Below are 14,926 nucleotides of genomic sequence, written 5' to 3' on the forward strand. Positions count from 1 at the left end.
CGTCCTGTAAGTTGCATTGTAGGACAATAGGTGTCTGTTTTCGTCCTGTAAGTTGCATTGTAGGACAATAGGTGTCTGTTTTCGTTCTGTAGTAGTTGCGTTGTGGGACAATAGGTGTCTGTTTTCCTCCTGTAGTAGTTGTGTTGTAGAACAATAGGTATCCGTTTTCGTCTTGTAGTAGTTGCGTTGTATGACAAAGGGTGTCTGTTTTCGTCCTGTAGTAGTTGTGTTGTAGGACAATAGGTGTCTGTTTTCCTCCTGTAGTAATTTCGTTGTATGACAATAGGTGTCTGTTTTCCTCCTGTAGTAGTTGCGTTGTATGACAATAGGTGTCTGTTTTCCTCCTGTAGTAGTTGCGTTGTATGACAATAGGTATCTGTTTTCCTCCTGTAGTAGTTGCGTTGTAGGACAATAGGTGTCTGTTTTCCTCCTGTAGTAGTTGCGCTGTAGGACAACAGGTGTCTGTTTTGTCCTGTAGTAGTTGCGTTGTAGGACAATAGGTGTCTGTTTTGTCCTGTAGTAGTTGCGTTGTAGGACAATAGGTGTCTGTTTTGTCCTGTAGTAGTTGCGTTGTAGGACAATAGGTGTCTGTTTTCGTCCTGTAGTAGTTGCGTTGTAGGACAATAGGTGTCGGTTTTCCTGCTGTAGTAGTTGCGTTGTAGGACAACAGGTGTCTGTTTTCGTCCTGTAGTAGTTGCGCCGTAGGACAATTTTCTGGACCTAGATGCCATTCATTCTTCATTGTGCTATCAATTACCAATACTATACAAAGGACGTCTTTAGATCGTGTTGTAACACTGTAAAAACGTTATACTCAAGGAATGGATGATCAAATTAAATCAACACTTAACAATTCAATCCTGGTTTTAAATAAATCGTTAATAGTTTTAATATTATAACAAAAACTACTTTAAAGTACTTTCTGTACTAATGGGATCAAGTTTTAGCAATCGCGTTGATGAAAATATAATTTATACTCAACACATTGCTATTAAATGTTGGACCCGTCTTTCCCGTTTTCCGACACTTTCCAGAATTGTACACAGAAATCAATTAAATTTCCCCGTTACAAACCAAGCCGTTTCATTAGCCAGGACTTTTAGTTAAAATTCGTTCATAAAGGAAGCTGGGTCCAGTAAAAACAAAAAAATCATAATGCTTCAGGATTGAACCGGCGGCTTCTGACCGAGATGCGAGTGCTAAACCATTCAGAACCACATTAAGACACTCATCACAACTGGCATTAGATTTTACAATACACTGAGTACGGTACCCTGCTTGCATTATTGAAAGTCAGTGACACTAAACTCCGACATAACATATTCAATTCGAACTACTCCGACAACGATAATCAGAGTTGAAACTGGGGTATGTAAAGTACCAAAGCCTCTCTCTATCTGCTCTATAATTTGACCAGTTTCACTCATCGCCTCTACCCGCCAGAAATGCTCTACTTCCCTCCAATCCAACTTTCCATTGTCATGTTATCAAGATTAAACCACACGAGTAATTATTGTGGTACGAGGAAAACAGTGGGATGAATCTGGGTGAAATGTGTTTGAAATTAATTCTGAACGTTTGTGGTACAGACAGAGCTGTTGGCATTGAATAGGGAGACTGGTGTGGTGTACCTTGGATTACATTATAAATTGTATTTTTATCAACTGTTTAGTATAGCTGTATAATCAAAGAACCACCACCTACTATTCACTATAAACTCGGGAACATTTTGTAAATAGGTATTTTATAAACAATTGTTACCTTTCTTTTATTATTTTTTATGTCTTTACAAAATTATCCACGGTACAATGGTCATTGAAAAGTGGTGTAGGCTGTAGGCTATTGTGGGACTAGCGTAATATACAGGGCCGAAAAAGTCCCGGGACAAATAGATATTCAAAAAAGTTATGAAGACAGAGCATAAAAATTTAGTACACACTTACTAGGCAATAAAATTATAACTATTCAGAAATACACTACCTCCTCAGGGCCACGGTCCGCTAGGAGGCAGAAGAAAGTCTTAAATTTAAGCATAGATTGGTATGCACATCACCTACTAATAAAGACATAAAAATATGATGTACATACCAATCTATGCCTTCCCCCTGAGGAGGTAGCGTGTTATTGAATATTGGTGTAACTTTGTACTAAGTTTTGTAGCTATATCTTTATTATTTCTATAAATATTTAACTGTCCCTGGACTTTTTCTCCACCCTGTTTCAGTATATCCCATCAATATGGCCTAAACTGAGTCGTCACTTCCACACCAGTTGTATAACAACGAGAGAAGATGAGACAAAATGAAGACGAGTCCTTCCAGCAGACGACAAAGGTGTGAATCAGCTGTTTAATATTCATCTAGTCATACGACTTCCGGTGGGAAATGGCGCCAACAACCGTGTAATTGTCTGGAGGCAGACACAGAGTAAGACTGTGCATAGAGTAAGAAACGCGGCGAATCGCTATTCAATGGTTGTGATTGATATTTGGTCAAGGTAAAAAACTAAGCTTACAAATTGGCGAAAAATAAATGCTATCGATTCTTTTCATTTTCAAGATTTAGTTCCACGATCATAGATGAATGGACATGGTATAGTGTTCGCCTAACAAACTGAATCGGTCCTGAGAAAAGTCAGTGGGCTTTTGGTTCGACCACTGACTTTATAATATCTACACAGTTACAGATAAACTCGTTTTAATGTGGTTTTAATCGGTAAAAATGCTACAAGGATCATCTCAACCCATTCCGCACTAATCTTGCATTAATTTCAGCTTAATATATGCACCTTAAATAAGCTCTCAAAAGTAACGGTAGTAATGGTAATCATTACTTGAAAGTTTATTTTATTTATTTTCTCGCAAACCTTTATCTCAACTACTAAACATTTTACAGTGACTTTAATAGTTGTTCCTATCTTCGACCTTCAGTGTGCGATGTTGTTAGGTATTTTTTGCAACTAAATGAGTAATTTCTGGTCGTGATAGCTTTTTTATTAAACAATTTGTTTCAGACTAGATAAAAAAACGTCTCTTTGATAAAAGAGAATAAAATATACATACGTTAAATATATTTGAGAAAACATGTACATTTTTAAATGCAAAACATTGCATGTTTACGGTACAATTAGTCAAACCGACTAAAACTAGTGTAATAAACTTATTTCAAATTAAAACTCTCGTATTGCATAAGAAATCGATAAAACACAATCCCTTTCGCATACAAACTACAACAATAAAAACCTGGAGACATCAACGATTTATCCAAAATAAATAAAAGGACAATTTCAAAAGTATACAATCAAAGTTAATCATATCCAAACTCTAACACCATTCTAGTACTAACGTGTAGGCATACATAAGAAAAAACGTATCCAAAAAAGGAAAATGTAATTTCAGAAATACACAATTAAATATAGATCTCAATTGTAATACAACCAACGCTTCATTAAATGGTGTGACAAACATATACTCCAACAATGTTTCGAGAAATAAATTCAAACTAACCCCGGAAGTGATTTTGAACTTAGCGACCCCGACTGACCTGCCCCAATCAAAAAGTGCGCGCGCAGTGCCCTCCCCAAAATATTATCTTTTCTCCCCCCCCCCTCGCTCCTTTATTGATCACTAGAGGGGTACAACAGTAGTGTATTGATAAAACCAGCCGTGTGTTGTCTGGTCGGGGGTGTGTTCACGAGGGATGAAATTCACTTGTCATGGGGTCAGTGAAAACTTAACACTTCCAGGTCGAAATTAGGTGTATTTTCATTGTCTTTGGGTTTTTTATTTAAACCTGAAGTATTTTGCAGTACGGTATTTGAAAAAAAAATAAAACATCAAACTTAAATTATTGCGAGTTGAAAATTGTATTTGGTACCGATTATGTTTTATAACCGAGTGTAGTAACGACAAGGTTAGCTTGAGGTCGAGCTAAGGAGGGAAATCAAAATAAAAACATACGGATTCGCCACTTTAAACATCCGAAAGTGAATTAATGACTTTTATTTTCGTCGAGAGGTGAAAACAAGTTCATAACTCTGTCCGGGAATTTGAAATCCAGGTCGAATGGGACCGGTAGATTCAGAGTAACTTACAGTGAAAGGTGTTTTACATGAGAATATAAATATTCAGTATTAAAACAATCAGGTACTTTCTCTCATTCGGTTCTCCAGTTTTAAAGATATTTTTAAAGATCTACTTTACCTCTACAACTATTTAAGAATTATTTGATTGATAATTATTTAACACTCGCATTATTCACCTTATAGCCACCATAATCTTAATAAATCTTAGTCAATAGTGTTAATTAAACATTATAGACCACTCATTACATCAGGTTATAACACAAAATACAAAACAAAGAACACACGAAAACGTCAAAAAACATCAAACGTAAAACTTGTACTTAAAACTTTAATTTATGTCATAAACACAACCACTTTATTATCTTTCTATTGCAGACAGCACATCATTAGATTAATTACATCACAACAAAATTGATCAATAAATAATAGGTTGTATTGTTAGGAACTCAACTCGCTGCCAAGCTTTGAAAAATGAACTAATTTTAAAGCTTCCTGTTAAAATATTACCAAAGCTTCACCCATTACCTTGGCTGTCTTCAGATTCTTGTTCTGGCGTTTTGGCATAAAGGCCGAAATTTCGACCCATATTTTGTTGCCCTGAATAAAGATAGAATATTAATTATTTTAAGTCTAAGTTTTGCTGGGTATAGAAAACCAAACTGTTATTGTTTTACTGTAGTTCGATTTTATTGGGAATTGGCACCATAATATCTTACAGGTTCTTAATCCAAAAACTTTTAAATATAAGGCGGATTAAAAATAAAGTAACTGTCTTTAATTGTCTAGATTTGTAAAACCAAATAGAATTTTAAAATGAATCAAGCCCCCTTTAAGTTAAATTTAAAATAGTGCATGCTTTCCTTCTTTCAAAACATAATGTAAGCATGTATTTAACGGTTGGGAATATATTTTTATGTGAACTAGTTATTGAAACACTTGGCAAATAACTTTATTAGCTTATATTTTTCTGGAATACTCTTTAATGCGAACTATTCGGCAAAATTAAATTCAAGTTGACTCTCAAGACCATTGCACAGAGTACGCCTGACCATCAATATATCTGACAATCTTGACAACCAGAGGAGTAGTTGGCGCAATTCAGGAATACCCGACTACCTGACTGAGGTCAGTTGGCGCAATTAATGCCCACCCTAACGAACTATTCTAATTTCTTTACAACAATTTCACGTTTTTACTAGACTTAAAATTAGGCCATATAATCAATGTAGTATTTGAATTAACTACGTTTTTGGATTATTACAGCTAACAGACTGTTTATAAAAAAACTAAACTGTTAAACCTTAGGTTGACATAATTAGGCCTAACCAACTTTCCATCCCAAATCACTAACGTCTAATTAATCATATGCTCATAGCGGTAATACCATCATAAACTGTACTCGTGCGGTAAAACGAAATGAAAACGCTGACCTGGAAACATGAATAATGCGCGTGCGAGAAACGGAACTGAGTGAAGAGGTTAGGTTAGGTTGTAAATATCAGAACTGGTTTGGCGGCTCAGCTGGAATCCGTTAGTCAGCTGATGAAGCAAGTGACGTTCACTAATCAGCTGATTCTGTCTAACAAATCAGCTGTGCTTCGTTAGTCAGCTGATCAATTGCGATTTCCGAGACGATATGGCCTATCGTATTTTATTCTAGTACTTTCTTGTCCTGTTGATTACTTGCACTGTTGCATTTCTTCTTGGTCTTTCACATGTATTGTTGAGTTTATGATAGTAGTTAAACTAAATTAATAAAAAATGTATCCATAATCAATAAATCAAAGACCGTTGGGTGCCCTGAATTATTTTAAATGCATACTATTTGGAAAAAGTTTGCTAAAATTAGGCAAGTTTTTTTAATGTTATGTTTGAATTGTGAGTATGAAATTATTATTAAATAATCATCCTAACCTAAAATAACTCTAGCGAACTTATTAGGGGAGTAGAGGGCAGCAAACAAAATTTAACTTATTAATCAATTCATTAAAACAAGATTTTTTCAAATAACACTGAATAGAACCAACAAATGGACTGATTTAAACATGAAAATTTATCAAAGTGATAACTATTGTGACTAGTAATATGTTCCAGCTTAGCCTATTATCGGGTTTTAAGTCAACTTGGATTGAATCTCTTGTAAGAAGAAATTGAAAATGAAACTCTCGCTGACTCACAGTCCTCATAAATTTTATTGTGTATTTTACAAGTTAGTGAAGATTAAGTCTTAGTACATTTTACTTGACTGTGTATTTTTGACCTAGCTAAACAAATGAGTATAACAATTTGTGTATTCTAATGAAGGACTAACACCTAAAAATAAACCACCTCCCCTTTATTCCGCAGAGCGCATCTTAAAGTTGACAAAACGCAATGGAATTCCGCATTACAAAATCAAATAAACATGTTGCATTTCGAGTATTTTAAGACATCCTAACTCACACGTCCTCCAAGTTGAATTACACGCTAGAACGCTTCCTCGCTCTCGCTGAAATAGAAAACATCCGCGGCAGGTGGGAACGGTCCAAGCCCTACAAATAACAGCTATCACTGTGTATTTTATCACGGGTTTGCGTAATTAATGCGTCCCCTGTTTTATTGAGTGCGAAAGTGTTTAGAGTAAGTATTTTGAGAGAGCTAATTTGGGCTGATTAATATTGCAGAGGGTTTAACGTTTCGTAGTGTGAGCTGGTTGCAGTGATGTAGAATACATAAAGATGACTTTGTGTTTGTTTTGCCTTATTTCACAAGGTGTGTATAGCAAAATAAAATAAAAAATAACAATAACATTACTGTAGGCGTGTGCGCCATGAGGCTATTTACTCCTATAATCATAAGTTATTTATTTTTAATTATATTACATTTTTCGTGTTAATATTTTAGTCATAGTGATTAACCCCCTGACTCAACTAAACATCGATTTAAAATGTCCAATATGTAAATTACAAGGTCATATAGGCGAGATAAATGTTAGTTGATTAAAGAAAATTTAAACATTTTCTTGTAAAAACTTTTAAACTAAAATATGTAAGGGGACAGCACTTTTTTTTGCTTGTCCTAACATAATTTAGGTTACTTCTCAAGGTATGCATATTATATAAAAACTGTATAATGCTTGTGTAATGTGACTGTTAACAGGCTAATGTGAATGGCCTTGTATACTAAACATGGAGTATAGCTATGGAACGCACCTAGTATACACGTTTAACAATGGTTGTATACTCTTACAAATGTCTTGTATACAAGAGCTTACAGCATAAGTATAGACTTGTATATGAATGTTTTATAGTGTTGAGAGCGGGGGCCTCCTTTCAAAGAGATTCTTTTTTAATTTAGGTTTTTTATTTATTTATTTTTTTTTTTTTTTGTAATGACATAATGCCTTGATTGCGTGGTTCGGTTCGGAGACCACCTTATAATGTGGATTAATCTATTTAAAAAACAAAACTAATAGGTTAATCAAGGAAGAATTTATTCTGTGTAGTACTGGAGAGTCCCTTGGCAAAAGAACCACAAATCGACCTGATTATATTACGTTTACTAAACCAATTTATCAAAGCATAAGTTGTTAAATTTTCTAGAAAATCCTTCTAAATTGTAAAATAATAATATTTTTATTCGTTGAGGTTACAGCTTAGTTACATAACCGATGGTTTATCAACTTCATGACGTAATATTATCCATCCTAGGCCTATCCGAAAGGATGTTACATATTTAAAAATTTTCCAAAGGAAGTGCTAAACGTTTTTCGTTCAAAGGATTGGATTTGGATAGGAAAATATTTTAAATTGTGCAACGGTTCTTTGTGTAAATAATAATAAGAAAATTTAGTGTAAATGTTATACTATGCATACTTGTCATTGAGAAAAAACGAATAAAAATGAACTAACAATGAATTCACACTTGTATTACAAATATTAGTTTAAAAAGTAAATAACCTCATACCTCAATTTCTTTTAGTACCAAACATCCATAGCACCAATATGAAAAATTAAAATTATTACTTTTGATTTGTATACAGTTTCGTTAAGGTGTTCTGAATATTGTTAATTACCTACGCACGTGATTGAAACAAAGTTTATATTTTGACAACGAGTTAATGGTAGATGACATTTTTTGACAACATACATTAAATAAAGTTTCGCATAAAGATATTCTTGTCTAAACACTCCATGTTCGTTTGTTATTCCTCGGTAGATAGATTATCTTTGTGTCAAAGTAACCAAATGCACGTGAAATTGTAACGAGCAAATAAACTAACATCCAAATTTATTTATTTATTTATTTATTTAAGATGCGAACAGTACAAATACGTAATATCATAGACAAATAGAATTAAATAGACCGACAACAGTGCTGCGGTTAGCATAAGTTCTGGCGACCACCGCTAGGAGTGCGCACGTTACGACGCACGCACTACGTAACTACACGGCACTCCTAGCGGTGGACGCCAGCACGTATGCTAACCGCAGCACTGCTGTCGGTCTATTTTTAATTCTATTTATGGTAATATGTTTACACATTATAACATTAGGGTTCAAATTAAACCTCAAATCGCAGACTCTCATACATAAAACTGAGGAGGTACCTCTATATTAGACCCTCTTAACTGTCAAGTATCAAAAATCGATCCTGAGATAAAATGAAGTGTGCTAGTTTAACCCTTGAACTACATAGGGAAGCCCTTGCTGAAACTCGATGACTCACCCCCACCCCCTCAACACTAGACTGACTCACTACTTAGGGAACGATGGGAACGATTAGATCAACTTTCGAGTGGGGGAGGGGCGCGAAACAAACAGGTACTGTGAGTGCAATACTAAGTCCAAGTTATTAAGCGAAATTTTAATTTCATTAGTTAAAAGGTATTTTTATTTGGGACTATTTAATATTTTTGTATATTAATGTGTATCCATTTGTACAGTGCTAAGGTTAAAATTACAATGTTTACATAATGCAATGCGTTGCCATGGTAACCCATAAGGCTCAATGTTAAATATGTGCGGCAGTGCGGCAAAAGTAAAATTAGTGCGACAAAAGTAAGTAAATGCAGCAATTAACTACTTTGCGTGCTATAATCAGTACAAGAAAGCTCTCTTTGTCAGGTAACTGTGGGTAATTTTTTTATATATTCAAGGCCAAGACGCATATGACCCACATTTTCAAATTAAATTAACCCAATTACAGAACGCGTCAGAAATAAGCTTGGGTCTTTGAAATTTAATACATACGAGATAGCTTGGCTCAAGTTAAAACATACGACCAGTATGTCAGACGTGTTTCGCAACCGGCGAAAATACTTTGAGTCAACTGTTTAATCGGATTTTATTAAATCACACTAAAATACTCTTCTACATTCAAGGTGATTCCATGATATTTACAGAACTGCATTAATGCGCATGTTTATAATAAATTTTGGGACAATTTTAGAAGAATTTACAGATTACATTTTTTGTGTGGAGGAATGTATTTCATTTACAAAATTTGTGAAGGTGCGAACACTGCTGATTAATTTATTTGTGTACAATTTTGTTATTTCTACGCCATCCATTCATAAAAAATAGCTATTTTCTATACATTATGATCTATATTATTTGGGTTTGCATTATTTTGTTTAACATTGCTGTTGATGAAAAAAATTGTAATTTTAGCAGGAATAGTTTTTTGTTTAGTAATATTTTTTGTAAATTCTATTTGTAAAAACTAAATAAAAATACATATTAATACATCTAGTGTTCAAAATATTTATTTGATTAAAGTAAATCTACGTTTGACTCAATTATTACAAAATTCATCATTATATCAAAAGGCAATGTTTAATCATAGTAATCTAAATTGGGTGTTTTAGTATATTATTTTTTTAACATTATTTCGTAAAAGGGGTTATTTAAATTTGTTTTGATATTTTGTAGAGTACGAGAATTCTACTTTTCATAATTTGGGTAGGTACCGTAGAATCACATCGAAACCTATTTTTTAACTAAAAAATGCGAATTTTAAGGTAAAATAATAACAAGTTATGCCAATGGAACAAAAATTCATCACGAGATGGAATTAAATTTTCTAACGACTCATGCACGCAATTCCATAATACAGTTTCTACAAATACACAAAATATATGGATAAAATATTAGAATTTATAAATAGAGAAAAATCGTAGTGTTAAATCTGTTAGATCCAATAACAGTCAAAACACTTAATATCGTAATGACGCATTTACTAAATCAACAACCATAGTGGCATAACTGGATCAGCTGTTTTATGCTGCCAACAAAGCGTTGTTGGAAAACAGCTGACCAAAAGCCAAAGCTGAGGTAACTCTATGACCAAGCCAGGAATTGTATTACCAACAGGTTCCCAGAAAGCTTTGTTGTACAGATTACACATAACCGTGACGTTAAGTGGATGTAAAACGTGTTTGAACTTGAGCAGTTCAGGAAAAGTAGTTCACTATTTGAAACCTAACGTAACCAAGCATAAAACTGATTCAGCTAATTCACGTACATACAACACTTTTTCCAAGATGGAAGGCTTTCACAATCACAGTACTGTAGGCTGTCGAATGTTGGGTTTTCGAGGAATCGCGTTCCCATTTTTTCCCAATTTTGATTTATTTTAATATTTTTCAGAAAGCAACAAATCCTCTTAAATTGTAAATATTTATACTTCATCCATATGTAAATCCCAAAGTACCCACGAACTTTTGAGAAAACTACAAGCCACACCCCCATACAACATATACTTAAAATGTCATGACGAGAAACCCTGTGCAAAACTATCTATTATTTAATAAATTGCCCTTAAAGCCCCGCGCGCACTGCGCCGTCACGGCCGTCACCGCCGTCACCGCCGTCACCGTCTTTTTCAGGGGGGGGTGCGCGCACTGCGACGGCACGGCCGGCCGTCACGGCCGTCACAGCATTTTGGACTGATGTATTTTGCAATCGAGTTGTTTTGCTGTGAGCAGTGAGAGTGTGGGAGCTATGGATATCGACGAAGACGTGGTGGTAGTTGGATTAATTTTAGGAGAAGAGGAAGAGGAGAGGAAGAGGAAGAGGAAAGCGAGATTTTGGATACAAAATATAAATAGAAAACGACTAGGTTTTGGTGAATTTCACACATTATTCCCCGATCTTGTAGAGGACGATGACAAATTTTTCTAGTACTTTAGGATGACCCATGAAAAGTTCGAATGTCTACTTCGAAACCTAGAGGAGAGTCTTTCTAGACATGATACAAATTTCCGTGCCGTGGGGTGCGCGCACTGGGACAGCACGGACGCCGCGGAATTGTCCTGTTCGCTCCTCCGAACTTTCTGACAGACGTCGGTGGCGGCGGTGGCGTCCGTGACGGCCGTGCCGTCCTAGTGCGCGCACCTCCATTACATTACATGGGAACGACTTTTGGAAAAGGCCGGCCGTGACGTCCGTGACGGCCGTGACGGCGCAGTGCGCGCGGGGCTTAAAGGTCGTAATTTCTTTCTAAAGGGAACTTTCCATATACCTAATGTTAAAAATACCTCAGCAGTACTTCTTTGTAGGTGATTCTTTCAATTTATTGCCTTTTTAAAATCAGGTGTGTAAAAACAAGGTTTGACGTTTTATTAATACTTATGAAGTCAAACGGGGTGAAGCCCGTGGGTAACAGCTAGTATATTATAAGTACTTTTTTTGTGTAACTTGATTTCTTGCATTTTTGTGACACCATAATAATACTGTTGTACCAAAAATATTACAGATCATTTTCTAATAGTTACTGATTTAGAATATTCAAGAAGTATACTCAGAAACCAAAGAATAAATAAACTATAATCTCTTGTTTTAAATACGCTAGAATTGTAGAACAAATACTACAACATACAACTCATACAAAATCATTTATACACAATATGTAGTTTACCACCTGGTAGTACCATACGAAATTCAAATAATCCAGCCATCAAGATCGAATGCTCGTCATACAGGCTTGATGATATTACTAATCAATGTTTTGCGGTGTTGGCTATTTCTCCCGGAGGTCATCCAACCCGAAGAAGGCAGATCGGAACCCAAAACTTGAGGGAACGGTTTCAATTTCCCTCTATTATAAGCACCGTTCCATAAATTGAGGTTATGGTATCCTCGTGCAATATTATGGGAAGTGAGAACTGACTTCCTCATGTACGGTATTGGGAGATTTCCGATTACGGTATGTTGAACCATTGACTATACAACCACCGTTGTGGTTATATAGTCAATGGTTAAACTGTCCGTTCAGAAAACCGTTTATGCACGCAATTCATTCATGATTCAAAACACGGACCAAGAGTAGATTACTAAACATCTCAAACTGTCCACCTTAAATTGTTTAACTTTTGTGTTGAAAAGAGCCATTTTAGGTACTATTGGTGAAGTGTACAACTAATAGTTTTCACTTACAGGCCTATAGTATTCATTCACCTTCCTCCAAAAACGATAGTAATTTACAAGATCAAAATAAGTTGAATGTAGGCTCTAGAACGCCACAAGATGTACCAACAAATTTACAATTTGAAATGGTCAATCAACTTGTATGGGTGAAAGTTTATTTTTTGTCACAGCTACACAATGCAACATGTGATTAGTGTTGTTTTATTGTTACTATGCTATGTGAACTCGTGTCCTGGTTCGCATACATCGGTCTAGTTTATTTTGCACATGTTTCTATGGTTTTTGCTGTTACAGGGGAAATTTAATAAAATAAAAATGAAAACCATTTCTACTGATCTGTCCACTTTAAGACTAATTTTGTTTTGCAAACATACATGTAATTACACTTATTGAAACTATTTCACACTTTTATCAATACGATTAGCTTTGAACACAAACTATGGTTAATAAAAGCATTTTTAATCCAGTTATAACGGTGTATTAGTTTATTGTTGTGCAGTAAGTGTTATGATTTTTTTACGAAATTAATTAGATAAGATTAAAAGAATTATAATATGTTAAATGCATGTTGTTTATGGTCAATGTTCATGTTTAAGCAAAAAAATCCTTGACTTCGTGAGTATTATAATTTATAAAAAAATTAATTTATCTATATAAATTGAAAGATAATACTTATGAAAGCATGGATTTTAAAACTAATTTATATACTGCGGGTGATTCATAAATTACAGACAAAATTGCAAAACAATTTCGTTCCCACAACAAAGGTTATAACTGTCCAGCCGAAGTGATAAAACAGACGGTAACAGCTGTTTTGAAATCATCTGTTTTTAGCTCAGCTGCTTTTATCAGCTGTTTCATCAAATCGTGCGCGTCGTGTCTTCTAACCTATCCTAATGTCTTCCTGGTTACGGCTATGGTGGTAGTGTTTCGAAATTGTATGCATTGTAAATATGTAACAACTATTTTATATTTAATTATATAAAACATTTTTCGTAAATACATTATTTTTGCAAAACTATCACAACAGTGGTGTTTACAGGTCATCACTATAATTAAAATTTCTTGAATTGGAACTAGATAAAAATTTTAATAAATTCAATAAGGAATCATTAACAAATTGTCGTATTTCTCTTACTCACACAAATTTATGTTGAACCATATTGAATACTCAAAGCATAGACAACAAGAATTAAATATAGACTGTCAGCCGTGCTGTGGTTACCATAGGTTCTGGCACACACAGCTGGGAGCTCCGTGTAGTTACGTAGCGCGTATGCCGTAACTATATGGCGCTCCCAGCGGTGTGCACCAGAACCTATGGTAACTGCAACACAGCTGACGGTCTATATTTAATTCTTTTTGTCTATGCTCAAAGCTAGTAATATGTGCTTCGCCAACATTCGTAGTATAAACTTTCACAATAGAGATAGTATACAATCATAAAAACTACTTTCAAATTATGAAAAACTAAGAGAGAGGAAATTAAATAGCTATGAGAGCGCATCGTCCAACTATGTTCTGGAAAAAAAGAGAGCAGTTTCATAAAGATTGTATGTATTTTTAATAAAAAAAATCGTTATTAAACTAAAAACAGTAAAGAGTAAAATTCTATTATTTGGAAACTATAAAATAAGGGAACATTTTCCTAACTTTATTACGAATGGCTGTTGGCACGAGTCTCTTACAAACGGTTAGTGAATGACGTTTAAATTTCGTGGGCCGATAGTGTCACAATAACAATTATCTTCTCACTTACCCGCCAAAACTAACATCTCCCGCCAAAACCTTTATCTCAGCTGTGATGAGTGGAACGACCTTTTCAAATAATCCAACACAGCTGTGTATTGGGATTTTATGGTGTTTTTAGAAAGCTGTTTGCAGTAATGTGCTTTCATATACATCGTGGGTTTGTAAATTTTCTCAGTAGCCAAATACTTGTTGACGTTGGGTTAAGAATTAATATTTTAGCCAAATATGATAACTACAAATCTTTATGTAATATTTCAACTGCAAATTTTGTTTGAATATTTAAATATTCTGTATTAAATATGAGTTTGGAGTATTTTACATTAATTTTACAACCGTATATGTTTAGCATTTTCCAAATACATTTCATTTTTTTAAGACTTTGTATATGCATTACAAACATTATATTACCGCACGTCAGCAATTCTGTACATTGAGAAAATTTCAGTAAATTATTGTCACTCTCGGCTTTATAATTTAGCTCATAGCGGCAAAAGTTAAATTAAATAAATTTAAAACATAAATAAAATAGAAACTGAAAAAAATAATAAACTAAAAACAAATTAAAAACAGTCTAGTAAAATTGATAAATTTAATGATAAACTAAAACTTGTCCAAAAACATGTTTACGCATTAAATCCCATTATTGTTTTCCATTTTTGGACCTTCGTACATCCTCCAATACG

The 14,926-nt window shown here is 34.4% G+C and overlaps 1 protein-coding gene across 5 annotated transcripts in view; it reads right to left on the minus strand.

Moving 5' to 3' along the window:
- The window catches only part of LOC128999771 (protein singed), a 68,229-nt gene that overhangs the window by 26,237 nt on the left and 27,066 nt on the right, over positions 1–14,926 (minus strand). For 3 of the 5 annotated variants that reach the window (XM_054426440.1, XM_054426441.1, XM_054426439.1), the window contains one exon: positions 4,609–4,680. The exons of the other annotated variants lie outside the window; for them this stretch is intronic. In XM_054426440.1, coding sequence (XP_054282415.1) covers positions 4,609–4,680 — 72 coding nt within the window. The remainder of the gene's footprint in view (positions 1–4,608; positions 4,681–14,926) is intronic. 5 annotated transcript variants of the gene reach the window in all.

The sequence above is a fragment of the Macrosteles quadrilineatus genome, unplaced genomic scaffold (genome assembly GCF_028750875.1).
Source record: "Macrosteles quadrilineatus isolate MER2022 unplaced genomic scaffold, UCM_ALF_1.0 Scaffold_8__2_contigs__length_117827958, whole genome shotgun sequence".
NCBI lineage: Eukaryota > Metazoa > Arthropoda > Insecta > Hemiptera > Cicadellidae > Macrosteles > Macrosteles quadrilineatus.